Below are 18,108 nucleotides of genomic sequence, written 5' to 3'. Positions count from 1 at the left end.
AAACCAGGAAGAATCCACCTCTGGTATGGCTCCACCTAATTATTTGCCTAAGTCTAGATTTGTACTCTGCAGTTCTCATGCCATCCCCTTCCTCATTAACTGGTCAGCAGGCATTTTGGGAATAAAATATTGCTTCTGAATTTATAATTTTAAACCCCAACTTAATGCTGGATTTCAGAGGTCTGCGACTGTACGCCAAAAGAGAAATATTGTGGTATAATAATAATAATAATAATAATAATAATAATAATAATAATTTATTAGATTTATATGCCGCCTCTCTCCGAAGACTCGGGGCGGCTCACAACAATAATAAAAACAATGTTACAGTGGAACAAATCTAATGTTAAAAGGGGAAAAAACATATAAAACCCCATCATTTAAAACCAAACAATACATACATACCAAACATAAAATATAAAAGCCTGGGGGAGGTGTCTCAATTCCCCCATGCCTGGTGATACAGGTGTATCTTGAGTAATTTACGAAAGACAAGGAGGGTGGGGGCAGTTCTAATCTCCGGGGGGAGTTGATTCCAGAGGGCCGGGGCCACCACAGAGAAGGCTCTTCCCCTGGGACCCGCCAAATGACATTGTTTAGTCGACGGGACCTGGAGAAGGCCAACTCTGTGGGACCTTATCGGTCGCTGGGATTCGTGCAGTAGCAGGCAGTTCTGGAGGTACTCTGGTACAATGCCATGTAGGGCTTTAAAGGTCATAACCAACACTTTGATATATATTGGTATATTTTAACTATTTAAAAAAATCTATGATAAAGGAGACAAATCATCTGCTTGCTTGTATACTTCCTTCCCTAAGCCTCTCGCTGAGTCATTGAGGTAGTTCATCTAAGTTTGGAATCTTGAACATTGTTTCCTAAGACCAAGATCAACAAAAAGCAATTGGATTTAGGAATGCCCAATACGGACCCAGTCAAAAAACTTTCATGTTGCTATGTGTTGCTGCTTTGTGGAACAGCCTGTCAAGAAATGCTGGCTTTGATCAAATCAAACTGAATTAGATCACCATAAATCCCCTTCAGTGCAAGGATCAAGTTACGAAAAAATAACTATCCTATTTCATAATCACTCTCTATCTTCATGATTCTGGGAACTATTGTCTCAACATACGTGGAAGGTATCAGATATAAAGTTGTCTCTAGGAGAACTACTAAACACCTGCCCATTATTATATAAGCCGCCCCGAGTCTACGGAGAGGGGCAGCATACAAATCTAATAAACAAACAAACAAACAAACAAACAAATAAATAAATAAATAAATAATAATTAATAATATTTATGTATCATTTATAACAAACCTTGCTAATTAAAATGGAAGCTTGGGTAATAAACTAGCAAGGTATCTATCAAATCGAAAGAACTGGACTGTGTTTCTAACTGGCAAAGTAGTAATGTACGAGGCTCTACTTTTTAATTGGATAGAAAATTAAATTCCAAACCTTATTTATTTTGGAAAAGAAAGAGAGGGAGAGAAAAACACAAAGCTTCAGTTTCTTAATTTGTATTGGCAGAATGCCCCTTCTGCATTCTCAAAGGTCTGCTATTGTTCCCTATGGATTCAATGCTTGCCCTGCAAAGGGGGAAAATATTGTATTTGTTTTAATTCTCTCACTAGAGCAGTGTTTCCCAACCTTGGCAACTTGAAGATATCTGGACTTCAACTCCCAAAATTCCCCAGCCAGCGAATGCTGGCTGGGGAATTCTGGGAGTTGAAGTCCAGATATCTTCAAGTTGCCAAGGTTGGGAAACACTGCACTAGAGGATGGAAATGTATTAACACTATCTAAAATGATTCTGAGAAGGACAATAAAAGCAAATGTTCAAAGGAGATTCCTAGTTTATCTTTATTGTGGCTACTAGGCTAGAAATAAATAGTGTTAGCATTATTCTACTAATACACATGCAACTGTTTGTATGACAATGGCTTACTAGGTATTGGAATACAGCTTAAACTATGCCTCACTGAAAGAAATCAAAGCATTATATTTGACACTTCAGCAAGAGGGAAGATGTGGTTTCTACAGATGGCAGGAGCTTTGCACTTCCAGAATGACACCACTGGATATAATCCACTGCACATAAGTGCATTCTTACATCAATTTATCAAAGCACACTGTTTACACAGTGAGTTAAGAGTTAAACACCAACAGATTTGTTCACTAAAACAGCTCAGGAATTTGGCAGAACAGTTTCTGCTGGGGAAAATAAACTAAGGTTTAATTTTGTTATTGTAATTCTTGTATACTTGCATAGTGCTTTCTTCTTTTGAGGTGCCCAGATTGTTCATATGTTCAGTTTCTGTGGTTAGCACAGCTACTTCCGTTGTAAAAAGCAAAGAAAATTGGAAAGTGAATGCTTGATTAGTGCGTGAAAGTAGGAAAATCTTGATCATAGAAGCATATTCTTTAATGAATGCATTAAGCTGTTTTTTGTTCCACCGTTCTTGTGCTTTAACATTTTTATTACAATCTCTCTTCTGGGGATATATCCAAAAAAGTGGTAAGCAATAAAACAAATGAAAAAAATTAAAACCCTATACTGATTACAATAAGCATCTCAGTAGGCACGTAGAGGTTTATTTATTTATTATCAATTTTTTTAAACACATAAAAACCCATCAAAAGTAGCTGAAAATACATTTTGTGTCACCATTCCACACCAGCCCAGATTCTCTTACACAAATGTAATTTGCATAAGAGTGCTAATTATTTATTATTATTATTATTATTATTATTATTATTATTATTATTATTTACTAGATTTGTATGCCGCCCCTCTCGGTAGACTCGGGGCAGCTCACAACAATAACAAAGACAATGTAAGAACAAATCTAATAATTTAAAAAACACTAAAAACCCCATTTGCAAGCATACACATAAACATACCATGTATAAACTGAATAGGCCCAGGGGAGATGTCTCAGTTCCCTCATGCCTGATGGCAGAGATGGGTCTTAAGAACTTTACGAAAGGCAAGGAGGGTGGGGGCAGTTCTGATCTCTGGGGGGAGCTGGCTCCAGAGTGTCGGGGCCACCACAGAGAAGGCTCTTCTCCTGGGTCCCACCAAACAACATTGTTTAGTCGACGGGACCCAGAGAAGGCCAACTCTGTGGGACCTAACTGGTCGCTGGGATTTATGCGGCAGAAGGCGGTTCCGGAGATATTCTGGTCAGCTGCCATGAAGGGCTTTATAGGTCATAACCAACACTTTGAATTGTGACCAGAAATTAATCAGTAACCAATGCAGACTGCGGAGTGTTGGTGTAACATGGGCATACCTTGGGAAATCCATGATTGCTCTCGCAGCTACATTCTGCACGATCTGAAGTTTCCGAACATTTTTCAAAAGTAGCCCCATGTAGAGAGAATTACAGTAGTCGAATCTTGAGGTGATGAGGGCATGAGTGACTGTGAGCAGTGAATCCCGGTCCAGATAAGGCCGCAACTGGTGCACCAGGCGAACCTGGGCAAATGCCCCCCTCGCCACAGCTGAAAGATGTTTCTCTAATGTGAGCTGTGGATCGAGGAGGATTCCCAAGTTGCGGACCCTCTCTGAGGGGGTCAATAATCCCTCCCCTGGTTATGGACAGACAGATGGAATTGTCCCTGGGAGGCAGAACCCACAGGCACTCCCTCTTATCCGGGTTGAGTTTGAGTCTGTTGACACCCATCCAGACCCCAACAGCCTCCAGGCTAATGCTTTCCTAAAGATTATTCTTGTGCCTTGTAGTTAGCATTGGACCTATATCCATAATCTTTGTATACCTGGGGAGTGGGGGTTTCTGAAATAAAGCTTCTCAGTTCTCTACAAAATGAAACTTAACAAGTCATTACAAAGATACTTCCAATGGTATAATAAGTTTAAGGTTGTTTTCCAAAAATGTAAATTTACATGCATTGTGCCAAATACTACTGACAGTGCTTCTGATGTAGTAAATTCATGTATGAAATTGCCCCAAGTTCTTTGGGGAAGATAATCTGGTACTATTTGCCTGCTAACACAAATCAAAAGCTATGGTAGTCACACCTGTTACACACTAACTACGTGTTTTCACAAGCCTGCCTATCTGTAATTATTCAGCCAGACACATTCAAAATTTCTTCTTGAACTGTATTAGTACAATTTTTTTCTAGCATTGTGTTGTGCTTACTTTTAACTTTGGTTTTATATTATTGCTGAAGCTTCCCAGAGTTCATCCTCATTCTATGATGGAAGAATGGTGGTGGTGGGTGGGTGTTTGGTGACCCCCCCCAAAAAAGGACTCAAAAATGATTCGACGAAATACATAATTGATAGAAAAAATTGTGTCAAGAACAGTCTTTTTTCATGAAGAGGTTGAATAATATTATTGAATAACAAGCAGGTTTATAGGTAGTGTCCTATAAAATTTTATTTCACTGTGCTCATATTCTGGTGTCCTTTTAAATGCATTCAACTATGTTTCTATTATGGTCATGCTTCGGAGACTTACATCCTCGACTTAAAACTGTTTGTTTAATGATGGTCCAAACTTTCAATGGCTTTGAAAAAAGAGAGTTATGATCATTGTGTTTGCACCACTTCTCTGGTTACATAATCACAAGCGAAGTGCTTGCAAACCAGCTCATTTACTCAGATGCTACATTTACAGCAGTGTGTAGTAGCCTGTGCTTAGCTGATTTGCAATCTTTTCTACTGATTACCAGCAAAGAACACCCATTGGAGAAGCTGAATTCACTTAATATAGGTGATGCAGTGGTTAGAGTGTAGTACTGCAAGCTACCTCTGCTGATCACCGGCTGCCAGCAGTTTGGCAGTTCAAATCTCAGTAGGCTCAAGGTTGACTCAGCCTTCCATCTTTCCAAGGTCGGTAAAATGAGGACCCAGGTTTTGGGGGGCAGTATGCTGACTCTGTAAAACGCTTAGAGAGGGCTGTAAAAGCACTATGAAGCGGTATATACCGGTAAGTCTAATTGATAATGCTATTAATGACCCCCATGAAGTTTGTTGTAAAACTGGGTCTGATTTGACTTATGATTGCAGTGACTTATGATGGAAATTCCCGTCTCAATTGCGGCCATAAATCGAGGACTACCTTCACAGCTCTTTAAATTAGCACACTTGAGAATTCAAGGACAAAGTAATTGTTGTGGTTTTCATGCATTTGATTTACCAATCAGACTTTCGGTATGCATTTTTTAAAGGGCAAATTCCATACTATTTTTTTTTTTTGATCTCGCTAGGGAATTTTTGAGCAAAATATTTAGAGACCTAGAGTTTAAATGTAATGACTTAAAGAGTTTGCATGCAATGAATTAAAACTATAGGGACATAAGGCCCAAGAAGCCTACATTCCTTACAGTCCTTGCTGTGTGATATACAATATTGTTAAATTTTCATTGTTTATGAGCAGCTCTCTATTTTATTTATTACTAATCCTACCAACTCAAGTTATTGGAGTAATATTATTATTTATAATGACTCCAAATCATTTTTATTTACAACTGCAGTAGCAGTTAGACAGTTACACATTTTAAAATACCAGCATAATCTAGCTAAGGGTTTGGGTTTTTAAAAATAAATAAATATTGACATTAGAAGATGATTATAACACCACCACAGCTTGTTTGGAAGTGCTGGACGAAGTGTAGTTACATATGGAACTGATCAGCAGAGATAGACACGGGGAAAATTCTCAGAAAAATAATTAATTTCCTTGCTCTTAGAGAAGGAAAGTCTTTGCAAAAGTCATCTATCTGAAATGAGAGATTCTCTCCTAGGTGTGAGATGTCATGATAGATGGCAGAAAAATTTTGTTCTCCAATTTCCATGATTTAGAGCCGACTTGAAATTTCCACTAGCCCATGAAAACCTGCCATTCCATTGAAACAGAAGAGTTATACAGCTGTTGAACCATCTGATTCATGTTTCTTCTTCTTTTATGTGGCCTTAAAAAGCAGCCAGCTTTGTTTGAACAGCTATGGCCTTTTCAAGAAAAGGCAGTTAGCTTTATTTTTTTATTTTTTTTGAGAATGCAAAATTCCACAGCTTAAAACATCATTATTTCTTCCAATTCATTTCAGAATTGAAATAGGATTAGCAATATTAGTAAATTAGGTGGGCTGTTTGATGAATTTGGTACTCCCTTTGCAAGATACTGCCTATCTTTTTCCAACTTAAACTTTCCTGTGCCAATCTATGGGAAAATTTAAGCTAATAACAAAACACATATAATGTTGGAATGAAACTAGGCAGTTTAGTATTAAACTGAACTATGGAAAGTCATTATAAAAGTTGGTCCAATCTGGAACTTGCTTCTAATGCTACTGTTCAGTTAAGAGACACAACAGTGTCTCTTTCTACCAAATAATCAACATCTACTGAATTTCCAAACCAGGATTTCCAAATAAAGACTAAATATTTCTCTTCTTAAAAGATGGTAAATCTGTGAAACACCAACCAAACATATTTGGACGAGTTCCTTAGCATTTGAATTTGTTTAGGGAAATTTTTTAAAAAAATCAATAGTATTTTCAGCTCCATATAAATTCTTCACATTTTCTTTCATTGTTATTTCTAAAGCCCGATTGAGAAGCAGCTATTTGTTTTGTAAATTGTTCAAATATTTGACACTTCACAAGCGTCAGTGATAACCTTCCTTTTCATTCCTTTTCTTCCCCCACAACGTACTTTTTTTTTCCTGGAGTGCTTGTTAACTTTGGCAGGCTTTTTATCATCTGAAGGTAGAGACAAAGCTTTTAATGAATGTCTGCTAAACAAGGGCTTTAGGTGGTATTAGACAAGGTTCAGATTTGTAACTGGCAGGCAAAGCCCTTTGTTTCAGGGGCCTAGATTTGGGTCCTACTCAGGGGCGGATTGCCATTGCCGCCATTACTGGCGCTCTGCGTCCACAGCTTCAGTTTGCTTGCATGCGTGTGCGCTATGTGTGCACATCCCAGAATGTTTTTGCTTCTGCGCAAGGGACATTTGTGTGTGTGTGTGAGAGAAAGATTTCGGCATTTTTTTTTTGCTTCCATGCATGTGCAGAAGCAAAAAATGGCCAAAATCTCATGCATGCATCCCGTCGTGAGATTTTGTTTCTGCACATGTGCACAAAGCCAAAACATGAAAAATTGAAGAAAAAAGATGGGAGTACCCATAGGACAGTCACTGTAGTGGCTGTGCACAAATTGCGCAATCTGTCCGCCACTACCGTTGCACCGTCTCCTACCATACCGGAAGCAGCCTACTATTGGTCCTACTGCAGAAAGTCAGAATACATGGTTTTAATAGGGATAGCATACAGTAACAGGCTTGCCTAAAATGGTTGGTAGGAAATATTATTATTATTATTATTATTATTATTATTATTATTATTATTATTATTAGTAGTAGTAGTAGTAGTAGTAGTAATAGTAGTAGTAGTATTTAGATTTGTATGCCGCCCTTTTCCGAAGATTTGGGGTGGTTCACAGAATACAAAAAACAACACAACAACAAATCTAATTAATTAAAATTACTACTAAAACTCCATATATATTAAAATCAATCAGCCAACTCATTCACAACCATGCATTACATCTCATAAACAGGGGGAGGGGGCTTGATCTAATTGCCCCATGCCTGGTGGCATAAATGGGTCTTGAGACTCTTGCAAAAGGTGAGGAGGGCGGGGGCAGTGTGAATCTTGGGAGGGAGCTGATTCCAGAGGGCTGGGGCAGCCACAGAGAAGACTCTTCCCCTGCGCCCTGCCAGATGACATTGTCTGGCCGACAGGACCTGGAAAAGGCCATCTCTGTAGGACCTAACCAGTCGCTGGGATTCATGCAGCAGAAAGCAGTCCCATAAGAAATCTGGTCTGATGCCATGTAGGGCTTTATAGGTCATCACCAACACTTTGAATTGTGTCCGGAAACCAAATAGGAAGGAAAGAATGATAAATTAGGTAGTCAGATGACATTGAACCAGTAGTGGGTTGTAAAACCCTTTACTACCAGTTCCCATGCAGGCTTGCATGCACAGAAGCATCCTCGGTGGGTGGGTGCAACCTCATTGGGCCGAACCAGAAGCAGCCTACCGCTGTATTGAACCAATGCTGTAAGTCATGCTCAATAGATTCAACCACTTACATATTGAGCATTCATTTAAAGCTGTTCCAAGGAAAAGGCTATGTGTAAAAATACTGAGGTGACCTTCTGATAAGAGTAAATAACCCATCAGAAGATAATTCAGTTAACATAAGGATAATGGTGAGGAGGACACTGAAAGAAAGATTGCTCAAGGATTTATATCTGCAATTACTTCTTTGAGTACAAGAATGTTATCATGTAATGATACTTCACTGGTCACTCTTTCTGCTCTCCCATGCCTACAGACACCCACTATATATTAGCTTTCTTCTGTAGATGTTGGGGATGGGATTATCCTTCTCAATTGTGCCCTCCTCCAGTTATAGACCATCATCCTTAGCAAGATATAACTAGAACCAATTATATCATGTTTTCATTGCCAAACAAAGACAAATGACTTCTCTTGGACATTTAATCTTCGGTTATTTAGTTTTTGTCACCAAACAAAATTGAACTATTGGCTATTCAATCTATCAATTGAATTCTCCCAAATATGCTTTTTTTTTTTCAAGAGGCAACTGAACTTTCTGGTTTTTCTTTGAAGAAGTTTCACTTCTCATCCAAGAAGCTTCTTCATCTCTGACTGGATGGTGGGAAATGGAAGGATTTATACTCATTGTAGACAGCTGGTCATTTGCATTCTTTTAATGGGTTGCTAAGGTCACCTGGAGGTTTATTGGTATCATCAGAGTCACCTGAATAGTGCAAATTGAGATGGAGCCTTCTTTGTAACTCTTGAAAGGACTTTGTTGTAAATTGGAGACAGATGATGTCAGATCACTCCCCCTCTGTTGAAAGAAGGCTGTTTAATTTTGACATAGATGGCCTCTTTAAACCCCCTATGTCTGGATTGAAAGACTGATTATATAAGAAGAAAAGGCACTAAGCTCCAGGTCTATAGAAGTGGGTGTCTACCATACTGGACAGCACCTGAAGTGCAGACCATGCAGAGAGTCCTCTGGTTAGAATAGAGTAGAGTAGAGTTGAATAGAGTAGAGTAGAGTAGAGTAGAGTTGAGTTGAGTGGAGTGGAATGGAATGGAATAGAATAGAATAGAATAGAATAGAATTCTTTATTGGCCAAGTGTGATTGGACAGACAAGGAATTTGTCTTGGTGCATAAGCTCTCAATGTACATAAAAAGAAAAGACTCATAAGGTACAACACTTAATGACAGTTGTAGGGTACAAATAAGCAATCATACTAGGAAACAATCAATATAAATCATAAGGATACAAGCAACAAAGTTGCAATCATGCAGTCATAAGTGGGAGGAGATGGGTGATAGGTTCCAAGTTTGAAGAAGATCCATACCACCCATAGGAGTGAAAAGAAAAGGATCTCATGACCTTCAATTCATAACCGAGCTGTATTGCTGCTTATGAATCATCTGTATTTTACACAGTGTATGTGCACTAAATGCAATTTAAGTTTTACATCTACAATGCCAATATTGGGCACTAATTAATTATACACAATTGATACAGATAAGTGTGAGAGTCATCAATTTTTGCACAAGACATCATGGTAAGAAGTGTATTGCCTAAATCAGTGATGGCGAACCTTTTTTCCCTCGGGTGCCGAAAGAGCATGTGCGTGCGTGAGTGCATGCGTGAGTGCCCACACCCATAATTCAATGTCTGGGGAGGATTAAAATAGCTTTCCCTGCCCCCCGGAGGCCCCCTGGAGGCCCCCTGGAGGCTAGAAATGGCCTGCTTACCAACTTCTGGTGGTCCCAATAGGCTCGTGTTTTGCCTTCCCCAGGCTCCAAAGGCTTCCCTGGAACCGGGGGAGGGTAAAAGTGCCCTTCCCACCCCCCGGGAGACTCTCTAGAAGCCAAAAACACCCTCCCAAAGCCTCTTTGTGAGCCAAAATCCAGCTGGCCAGCACACACATGCATGTTGGAGCTGAGCTAGGGCAACAGCTCGCGTGCCAGCAGATATGGCTCCGTGTACCACCTGTGGCACCCATAGTTCCCTCTAAGCTGAGCAGTGAGCAATCGCTCACTTAAAAATCATCATCAACTCAGAGTTTTCCAAACCTGCCCAGAAGCCGAGAGGGAAAGAGTGAGAGGGAAGGAGAGAGAGAGGAAGAGAGGAAGAGAGAGAAACAGATAGAAAAAAGAGAGGAAGGAAAAGAGAAAGAAAAAGAATGGGAGTAAGGAAGAGAGAAAGAAAATCAAAATCTAGTTTGAAACTAGCTCAACTATTTAAGTGGCATTTTGATATTGATAGAGTTGCCCTATTATGAGCTCACTGTTATAGACACACAGTACAGTATTTTATTTTGATATTCTCTGAGGCAAAACAGGGTGGGTTTTTTATTTGTTTGTTTGTTTATTTATTTATTTATTATTTCTGTGCCGCCCAGTCCCGAAGGGACTGCCGCTCAGACACTATACTTTTCCGCCGCCCCACCGCAAAAAAAAATAATTAGAGGGAACACTGGTGGCTCCTGTACCCTAGGTTCACCATCACTGGCCTAAATATTTGCCAATTTTTATTTTGAAAATTAGAAGATATATAATGTTATTCCTAAATAAAGGAGAGCCAATTCTATAACTGAATACTCATCTATGGGTTATGCCAAATACATTCATTTACTGTTTTTGAAATATGAAACATATTAATAGCTCAGCTGGTTTATTTCTTATGAATCAACTAAACTATAAACTACTTGGTTTTTTTAAAGCAACTTGCAGCCAGAAATTGACTGTGAAATTGAAATTATGTTCCTTTTTAAGTCTGTTTGATGTACAGTGTATGTAAAAGGAGCAGACCTTTTTACTGAACAACTGTGGTCACCATATTGAATTTTTTGACATTTCTATAGATGCCTCAGGCTACAGAGTGTAATTATGAATCCTGATCTACAAAGAAGCCTATGTGGATTTTCTCTGTGCCTGTGCTTCTAGCTGATAGGCAGCTGTCAGTTCTGAAAGCTGATAATGATAACTGACCTCTCCATGAAAGGTGAGCCTAGAAAATTTCTGCCTGAAGAGGACTTTAAGGGAGGATAATGGGCCTGCAAAGAAATCTTTAATTTAAGAATTAATCTACACATCTGCATGGTTGCATTTCTCTCAATATTAATAATATATTGCAGTTAGAAATTATTGTAAAATGCTTTGAGCTTTGTATAGGCATTTGAAAGGGTGATATATATTACACGTTTTGTTAATAATATTGTTCTGGTTTGCACTTCAGTAGGAGAATTCCAGGAAAATGTCTTTAATTAACCCGGAGATGCAAATGACAATTAACAACAGTCACACTGAAAGTATGCTAACCAACCTGTTTAGCATGGCTTTCCACATACTGTACCAGTGCATCAGTGTGGAAGTAAATTCTCATACTTCCTAGTCAGCAAATCCATTATAAATTAAAGGAGACAATGTCCAAGAGATGAAAAGGGAAGGAAACAGAACAGGCAAATACCAGAATAATTAATGGTATAACATCCAAAGTAGATGAGCTAAATTTGCAAGGCTATCTATCATTACTAAACATTTTAAAAACACACTGATATTAATGATTAAATAGCATGGCCACACATTCTACAATTATTTTCCCAGACAGTAATGATTAGAGACACCACTGCAGAATTCGTGGCAATGTCTTTTTACACCTCTCATCTGTGGAATGTCTTTGATAAGCCTTTGGATCTTTTGAGTTTCACTTTTCTTTATATAGTGCTCTCTGATATTGTTTTTTTGTCTGGAAAATAGAAAAAGGATCCAAGGAAAATAATCTGGATTGTTTTCAGAATGTCAAGCCTTCATTAATCCACTCTATGTATTCCCAGATACCAACACTATAATTATAGGAAAATGAAAGGCTCCAGGCTAGACGTATCCTTGATGTCCTTGATCCACCTAGGGATCCATTTGTTTGCATTCTGAAGGAAAATTGTGCTGGAAAGATCCTATTTGGGTTCTTTAGGATCCTGGCAAACAACTTTATACTGGCTATTAGTTTTCACTGTGGAACACATATTTGTACAGAACACAGATCAGACTGGGGATATGCAGGCCATCCCCTGTGCTGAGTATGGAATTAGTTTTGCATGATCTTGTGTCCAACACAAATATATATACATACATACATACATACATACATGTGTGTATATGTGTGCATAGAGACACACACGAACACATACACATACATTTATATACACATTTTGGACATCATAATCAAGGAAAGAAAAAGCTGAGGCCACAAAATGTATGGAAAAGAAGATTTTATTTATTTATTTATTATTTTATTTGTCATACAAATATAGTATTGTATTGTAGTATGTTTAACATAATATAAGTAAAAAGTAGAGATAGAAAAGATAAAAAGACATTAGGACAGGAACGGTAGGCACGAAAGTGCATTTATGCAAGCCCCTTACAGACCTCTTAGAAAAGGGGAGAGGTCTATTGCAGATAATGTAAGGTTGAAGATTTTGGGATTGGGGGAAGAAACAACAGAGTCCGGTAGTGAATTCTAGGTGTTGACCACTCTATTGCTGAAATCGCACTTTCTGCAGTCTAGTTTGGAGTGATTTACATTTAGTTTGTATCTATTGTATGCTCTTGTGTTGTTGTTGTTAAAGGTGAAGTAGATGTTTGGAAGATGGGTGATTGAGGTATGCCAAGCCATGATTGGAGATAGATGGGTGGGTGGGGGTGGGAGAAAAAATTAGAAATGATGCACATCAGCATTGTTCCACTCCCTTCTCCCAAATCCCAGATTTTGTTTCATCCCCAAACTGATTTCATTCCCTTGACTGGAAATGCTTTGATAGAATTTCCAAGCTCCGTGGAAGAAAATTCTAACCCCCCCACCCCGTTTTTCAGCATATGGCAATATGATGTCCTGCAGATGTGTTTGAATGCAGTTCCACAACACCCCACCCCCTCCATCCCAAAGAATGAGGGTCGGGGATTATGGGACATGAAACCCAAGGGGGAAATGTTGCAAAGGATGGAGGGGTTATTGGGGATCGCGCCTAAGGCTTCCAAGTTCTCCTGGTCTTCGTTTTTCCCAGTTGGGAAATCTGTCAGGGAAAAAAAACCAACAACACAGGAGCTCATCTTCATAACAGTAAAACCAAAGAAGCAATTGCTGCCGATTCAATAGCTTTTCAGAAAAGGGAAGTTACACTTGAGACAAAGAAATGTTTGAATTAGTCCTTTGATCGTTTGTATCTCGCCCTTCCTTCCTTCCTTCCTTCCCTCCCTCCCTCCCTCCCTTCTTTTTTAAAGAGGGAGAGAGGAGAACCCCCCCCCCCTCCAAAAACACTATTGAGAGCCGGTCGAACTTTGTTAGTGAGCCAGGCGCCCTCTGGCGGCGGCTGTCGTCTTTTCGCTCGCCTTTCAACACGCGGGATGGGAAAGAAAAAGTTTGGAAAAGTTTTGGAAGTCGCGGTAAAGTGATGAGAAACGTGGTGGTTCGTCCAACCCCCCCTCGCTCCCCGCCTCCTGGCTTTTCCTAGCTGTGTGAGCGTGCGTACGTGTGTGTGTGAAACCGACATGATGACATCCACAGTATAGTGCCCGCCTTCCCGTGCCTTGTTCAAATAGCATTTCCCTACATCTATCGCCATCGGGAAAAGTAGGATCCCCGCTACCTCCGCCGCCCCCATCCCACCCCCTTTCTCAGGGAAAGAGAGAGAGATCACTTTATTTTCCCACCTTTTTCTTTCCAAGAGCCAAGGGAAAAATAGAAGACGGGGCCAACCCTCAATAACTCTCTCGGCCAGCATAAAACGATTCTCTCCTCTGAAGAAGTTGCATTCGCCCCCTTCCTACCCAAGAGCATGGCCGAGGCTTGGGATCAGTGCCGCCGAGGGTCCTCGAATTATCCTTGCGGGACCATTTAACACGGCCACTTTCCTTCCCCTCCTCCACCCCCCACCCCCCCGACTTCCCGCCAATCTCGGTTTTTTTTTGTTTTTTGTTTTTTGTTTTGCACTTGTCAGATGCGGACGGGACATTGGCCGGCTGGGATCGAGGCAATCCGACCGGCGAAGAGTTACTCTTAAAAAAAAAGAGAGCAGCCGGCAAAGGAGGGTCCCCGGGGAAAGGAAGAAGGATGCAGCCCCACCTGGCGCTGATCTGCGTTGCTGTGCTCGGGGGGACCCTGCCGGCGTCGGCTCGGCTCGAGCCCAGGAGGCGGCAGCAGCAAATGGACCCGAGGCGGTGTGAGCTGCCCCGATCGGTGAGCTGGGCGAGGAAGGGAGGAGTGGAGAGAGAAGAGGAGAGACGCGCACGCGGCGGCGGGAGGTGCGGGTGGCCGGGATTCCCAAGTAAGCAGAGCCTGGGTAGAAGCGCCACGTGCGGGAAAAATCTCTTGGGGATCTCCTGGGTTGGTCCCTGGGAAGAGCAACCTCGTCAGCTAGATGTGGGACCCCGAAAGTTTGGCCTTTGCGATTGGGCCCTTAAGGTCTTTGGGCGCGGAGATGGTGTGTGTGTGTGTTTGGTCCTGGCCACTCTGGCATCTTCAGCACCCATCTCAGGTGACCTGGCTAGGCTCTCTCTGAGGAGCGCTGCTTTTAGCAATAGCAATAGCAATAGTGTTGTGTCCAGAGGACAGTTAAGCCTTAGACTTATATACAGTGATTTACAGCCCTCCCTAAGCGGTTTACAGAGTCATTTTACCCCCCTCGGAAGGATGGAAGGCTGAGTCAACCTTGAGCTAGTGGCGAGATTTGAACCGGTGTTCAAACTGGTGCGATTTGAACTGGTGTTCAGTTCAGCAGTCATCAGAAGCAGCTTGCACTCTAACCACTGCGCCACCGAGGCTTTGGTGAAGCAGAACTGGAAAGAGTGGAGGTAAATGGTCAATTCGATAAGAAAGACAGACGTCAGCTTCTGCCACCTTTTAGGCAGCATCCAGCACATTGGTTACTTGACTGGTATACGGTAGCAATCCTGTAGTCAAGTCGACATAGACTTTTGCTAGTATATATATATATACTAATCACCTCTGTTTGCCAACACTTGAGTCCTTCCTACCTTTTTTTTTCTCCAAGCATCCTCTGAAAAAGTTTAGAATATAGGTACGATTATTATGGCCATTGATAAATTCGATACCATTTTGATCTGGCCATTAAGGATATGAATGACTTCTTAATGGGTTGTAGATTATTTTATACTGTTTTTATATATTTTACGCCACCCAGAGTATGGAAGTACAATCAATCAATCAATCAATCAATCAATCAATCAATCAAACAATCAAACAATCAAATCATCAATCAATGCTTATTATACCTATATATGTTCTGCTGCTCTTATTCAGTAGAAGCAAAGTTAATAACTCTTATTAGTTAATGACGCTTCATTAGCTAATAACTCTTTGGTCACCTTTTCCATATTCTGCAATTTGTTTTTATTTAACCAGGGTTTTCAAGGGTGACGTACAGTTTAGCAAAATATGGGTAGCATAATTTACAGCATAAGACCACCTATTCACTTCTCTGAAACTGCAGCTCCTTTAAATAATTTATAGCATCAAACTAGGACATGTCTTTGCTCTGCCATGTCCCTTATTGGAAGATTTGGGTCACCTGTTACTGTAGCCTCTCAGCCTAAGCTACCTGAGAGTTGTATTTAGGCTGGGCAGGAGAAATAAATATTTTGATATCCTAAAGAAAATGTGGCATCTCAGTGCAAAAAAACCCTGGTGTTGTCTTGACCTTTAGAAGCACTGTGGTTATTACCTGTATCATCTGCTGCTTGAGATTATACGTAAAGCCAGTGGAACCTCATCCACCGTGCTTCCAATTTAGGATCAAAAGACTTGCTTCTGACAATAGTAGAGGCGGCATAAAATTAGTATGTATTAGTGACAAATTATGGCTCTCTGGGACAATCGGTTAAGGATTTGCAGAATTTCTCTGTGGAGGGAGCCCATGCAGATTGGATAAAAAGAATTATTACAAGGTGTCTCATAAGTATATATTTCCTGGCCTGATCAAATGCAAGGCTTAATGACCCAAATAGCTGGTCTTAAGGATGGTGCCTGCTTAGATAAAAGAAAGAAGATGAATCTGTTCCACTAAGTGCAGTTTTATATATGTGTTTAATATTTGTTTGTTTATTTATTTTTATTTATATGCAAGATCTATCAAAATGTGTATATATATATACCAATGAACAAATTCTTGCTTTCTTCCATACTAGAAGGCTGCTTAAAGTACAATTACCTATAAAGGAGACTATTTGGAGCTCTGAATATTTGTAGGTTTGAATATTTGTAGGTTGAAATGAGGAGTCCTTGGTGCTTTCTGAGTTTGGTTCTTTTCTTGCAGACATTTCATTATCCAAACTAGGTAACATCATCAGCACAAACTCAGATAGTACCAAGAACAGTAACCAATTTCATTGTTATAGCTCCCTTCAACTCAAAGGACAGTCACTTAGATGTTAAGGCATAATACTATCAATTAAATGACTTAAATCTGTATCTTTCTCTGCAACAGAGTTGTTCTGCATTTGTTACGATCTTATTGAATTCAATAGAATTGTTCGAGCAAATGTAATATCAATAGATATTGCTTCAATATCTCTTAGGTTAGTGTCAGAAAGCTTATTATGTGAAACAATAGTCTTCAAACAGTTCTAAAATAGGTGACAATCACAGTACAGTGGTACCTCTACTTAAAAATGCCTCTACTTAAGAACTCTTCTTGATAAGAACCGAGTTTTCAAGATTTTTTTTGTCTCTTCTTAAGAGCCATTTTCTGCTTAAGAACCCAAGCCCGGAAAAAATTCACAGGAAATTTGAGAGCAGCATGATGGCCCGGCCAGTTTCCTGCCATTCCTCTTTTAATCCCGGCCATCTCGGGCTTTTCTGGGCTGCCAGAGGAGCCTTTCGGTGGCACTTAAGGAGGCTTTGGCAGTCGGGAGCGAAAGAAGCACTTTTCTTTCTCTGGGCATTTGGAAAGGGAATAAATCTCTGCCAGCGCCCAGAGAAAAGAAACGCTCCCTTCGTTCTGGGCAGCGACTGTCCTTCTCCTCTTCTTCTTCCTCCTCCTCCCACCCAAATTCCGAGCTTTTATTTCTTTCCTAATGGGTTTGCACACATTATTTGCTTTTACATTGATTCCTATGGGAAAAATTGCTTCTACTTACAAACTTTTCTACTTAAGTCACGGAACGAATTAAGTTCTTAAGTAGAGGTACCACCTGCATTTGCTCTCTGAGTCATGTTACTATTTTATTATTATTGTTAATATTTGCTGGCGTTAAATATCTTGGTCAGAGCATGGTTCCTGATACTGATTACTTTCCCTTTCTGATTTATTTTGCTTAGCAAAGAGACCTGAACTCTTTCCTCTGGACAATCCGTAGAGATCCTCCTGCCTACTTATTTGGCACCATCCATGTGCCTTATACCCGGGTGTGGGATTTTGTTCCCGAAAACTCCAAAGCTGCTTTTCAAGCCAGCTCCAGTGTCTATTTTGAATTGGATCTCACAAACCCTTCCACCATCTCAGGCCTGGCCAACTGTCAGTTGCTTCCCCGTGGAGAGAATTTACAGGATGTGCTTCCCCGGGATCTTTACCATCGCCTCAAGCGCCATCTTGAGTATGTCCGGTTGATGCTGCCTCACTGGATGACTCCGGATCAAAGGGGCAAAGGCCTGTACGCTGATTACCTTTTCAATGCCATTGCTGGAAATTGGGAACGCAAGAGACCAGTCTGGGTAATGCTGATGGTCAATTCCTTGACGGAGACGGACGTCCGTTCACGAGGGGTGCCGGTGTTGGACCTCCACCTGGCTCAAGAGGCTGAGAGGATGAAGAAAGGCACCGGAGCTGTGGAGAGAGTAGAAGAGCAATGCCACCCGCTGAATGGGCTGAACTTCTCCCAGGTAAGAGGGATCGAAATTCTTTTAATTTTCGAGAGAGTGCCTTCCCTTTAAAATGAGCTGGCATTAGTTTGGGGCAGGCAGAAACTGCCGAATGAGGCTAATGCATCCTAGGTTT

General features: G+C 40.5%; 1 protein-coding gene across 1 annotated transcript in view; it reads left to right on the top strand.

Annotated features, from left to right (window-relative positions):
* The first annotated feature begins 14,193 nt into the window (after positions 1-14,193).
* Positions 14,194-18,108, top strand: part of TRABD2B (TraB domain containing 2B) — a 289,072-nt gene continuing 285,157 nt past the window's right edge. The window contains exons 1-2 of the mRNA XM_070748959.1: positions 14,194-14,333; positions 17,433-17,993. Of these exons, the coding sequence (XP_070605060.1) occupies positions 14,208-14,333; positions 17,433-17,993 (687 nt within the window). The 5' untranslated portion in view covers positions 14,194-14,207. The remainder of the gene's footprint in view (positions 14,334-17,432; positions 17,994-18,108) is intronic.

This window comes from Erythrolamprus reginae, chromosome 3 (genome assembly GCF_031021105.1).
Source record: "Erythrolamprus reginae isolate rEryReg1 chromosome 3, rEryReg1.hap1, whole genome shotgun sequence".
NCBI classification, from domain to species: Eukaryota; Metazoa; Chordata; class Lepidosauria; order Squamata; family Dipsadidae; genus Erythrolamprus; species Erythrolamprus reginae.
This window is presented reverse-complemented; position numbering and strand designations above follow the sequence as displayed.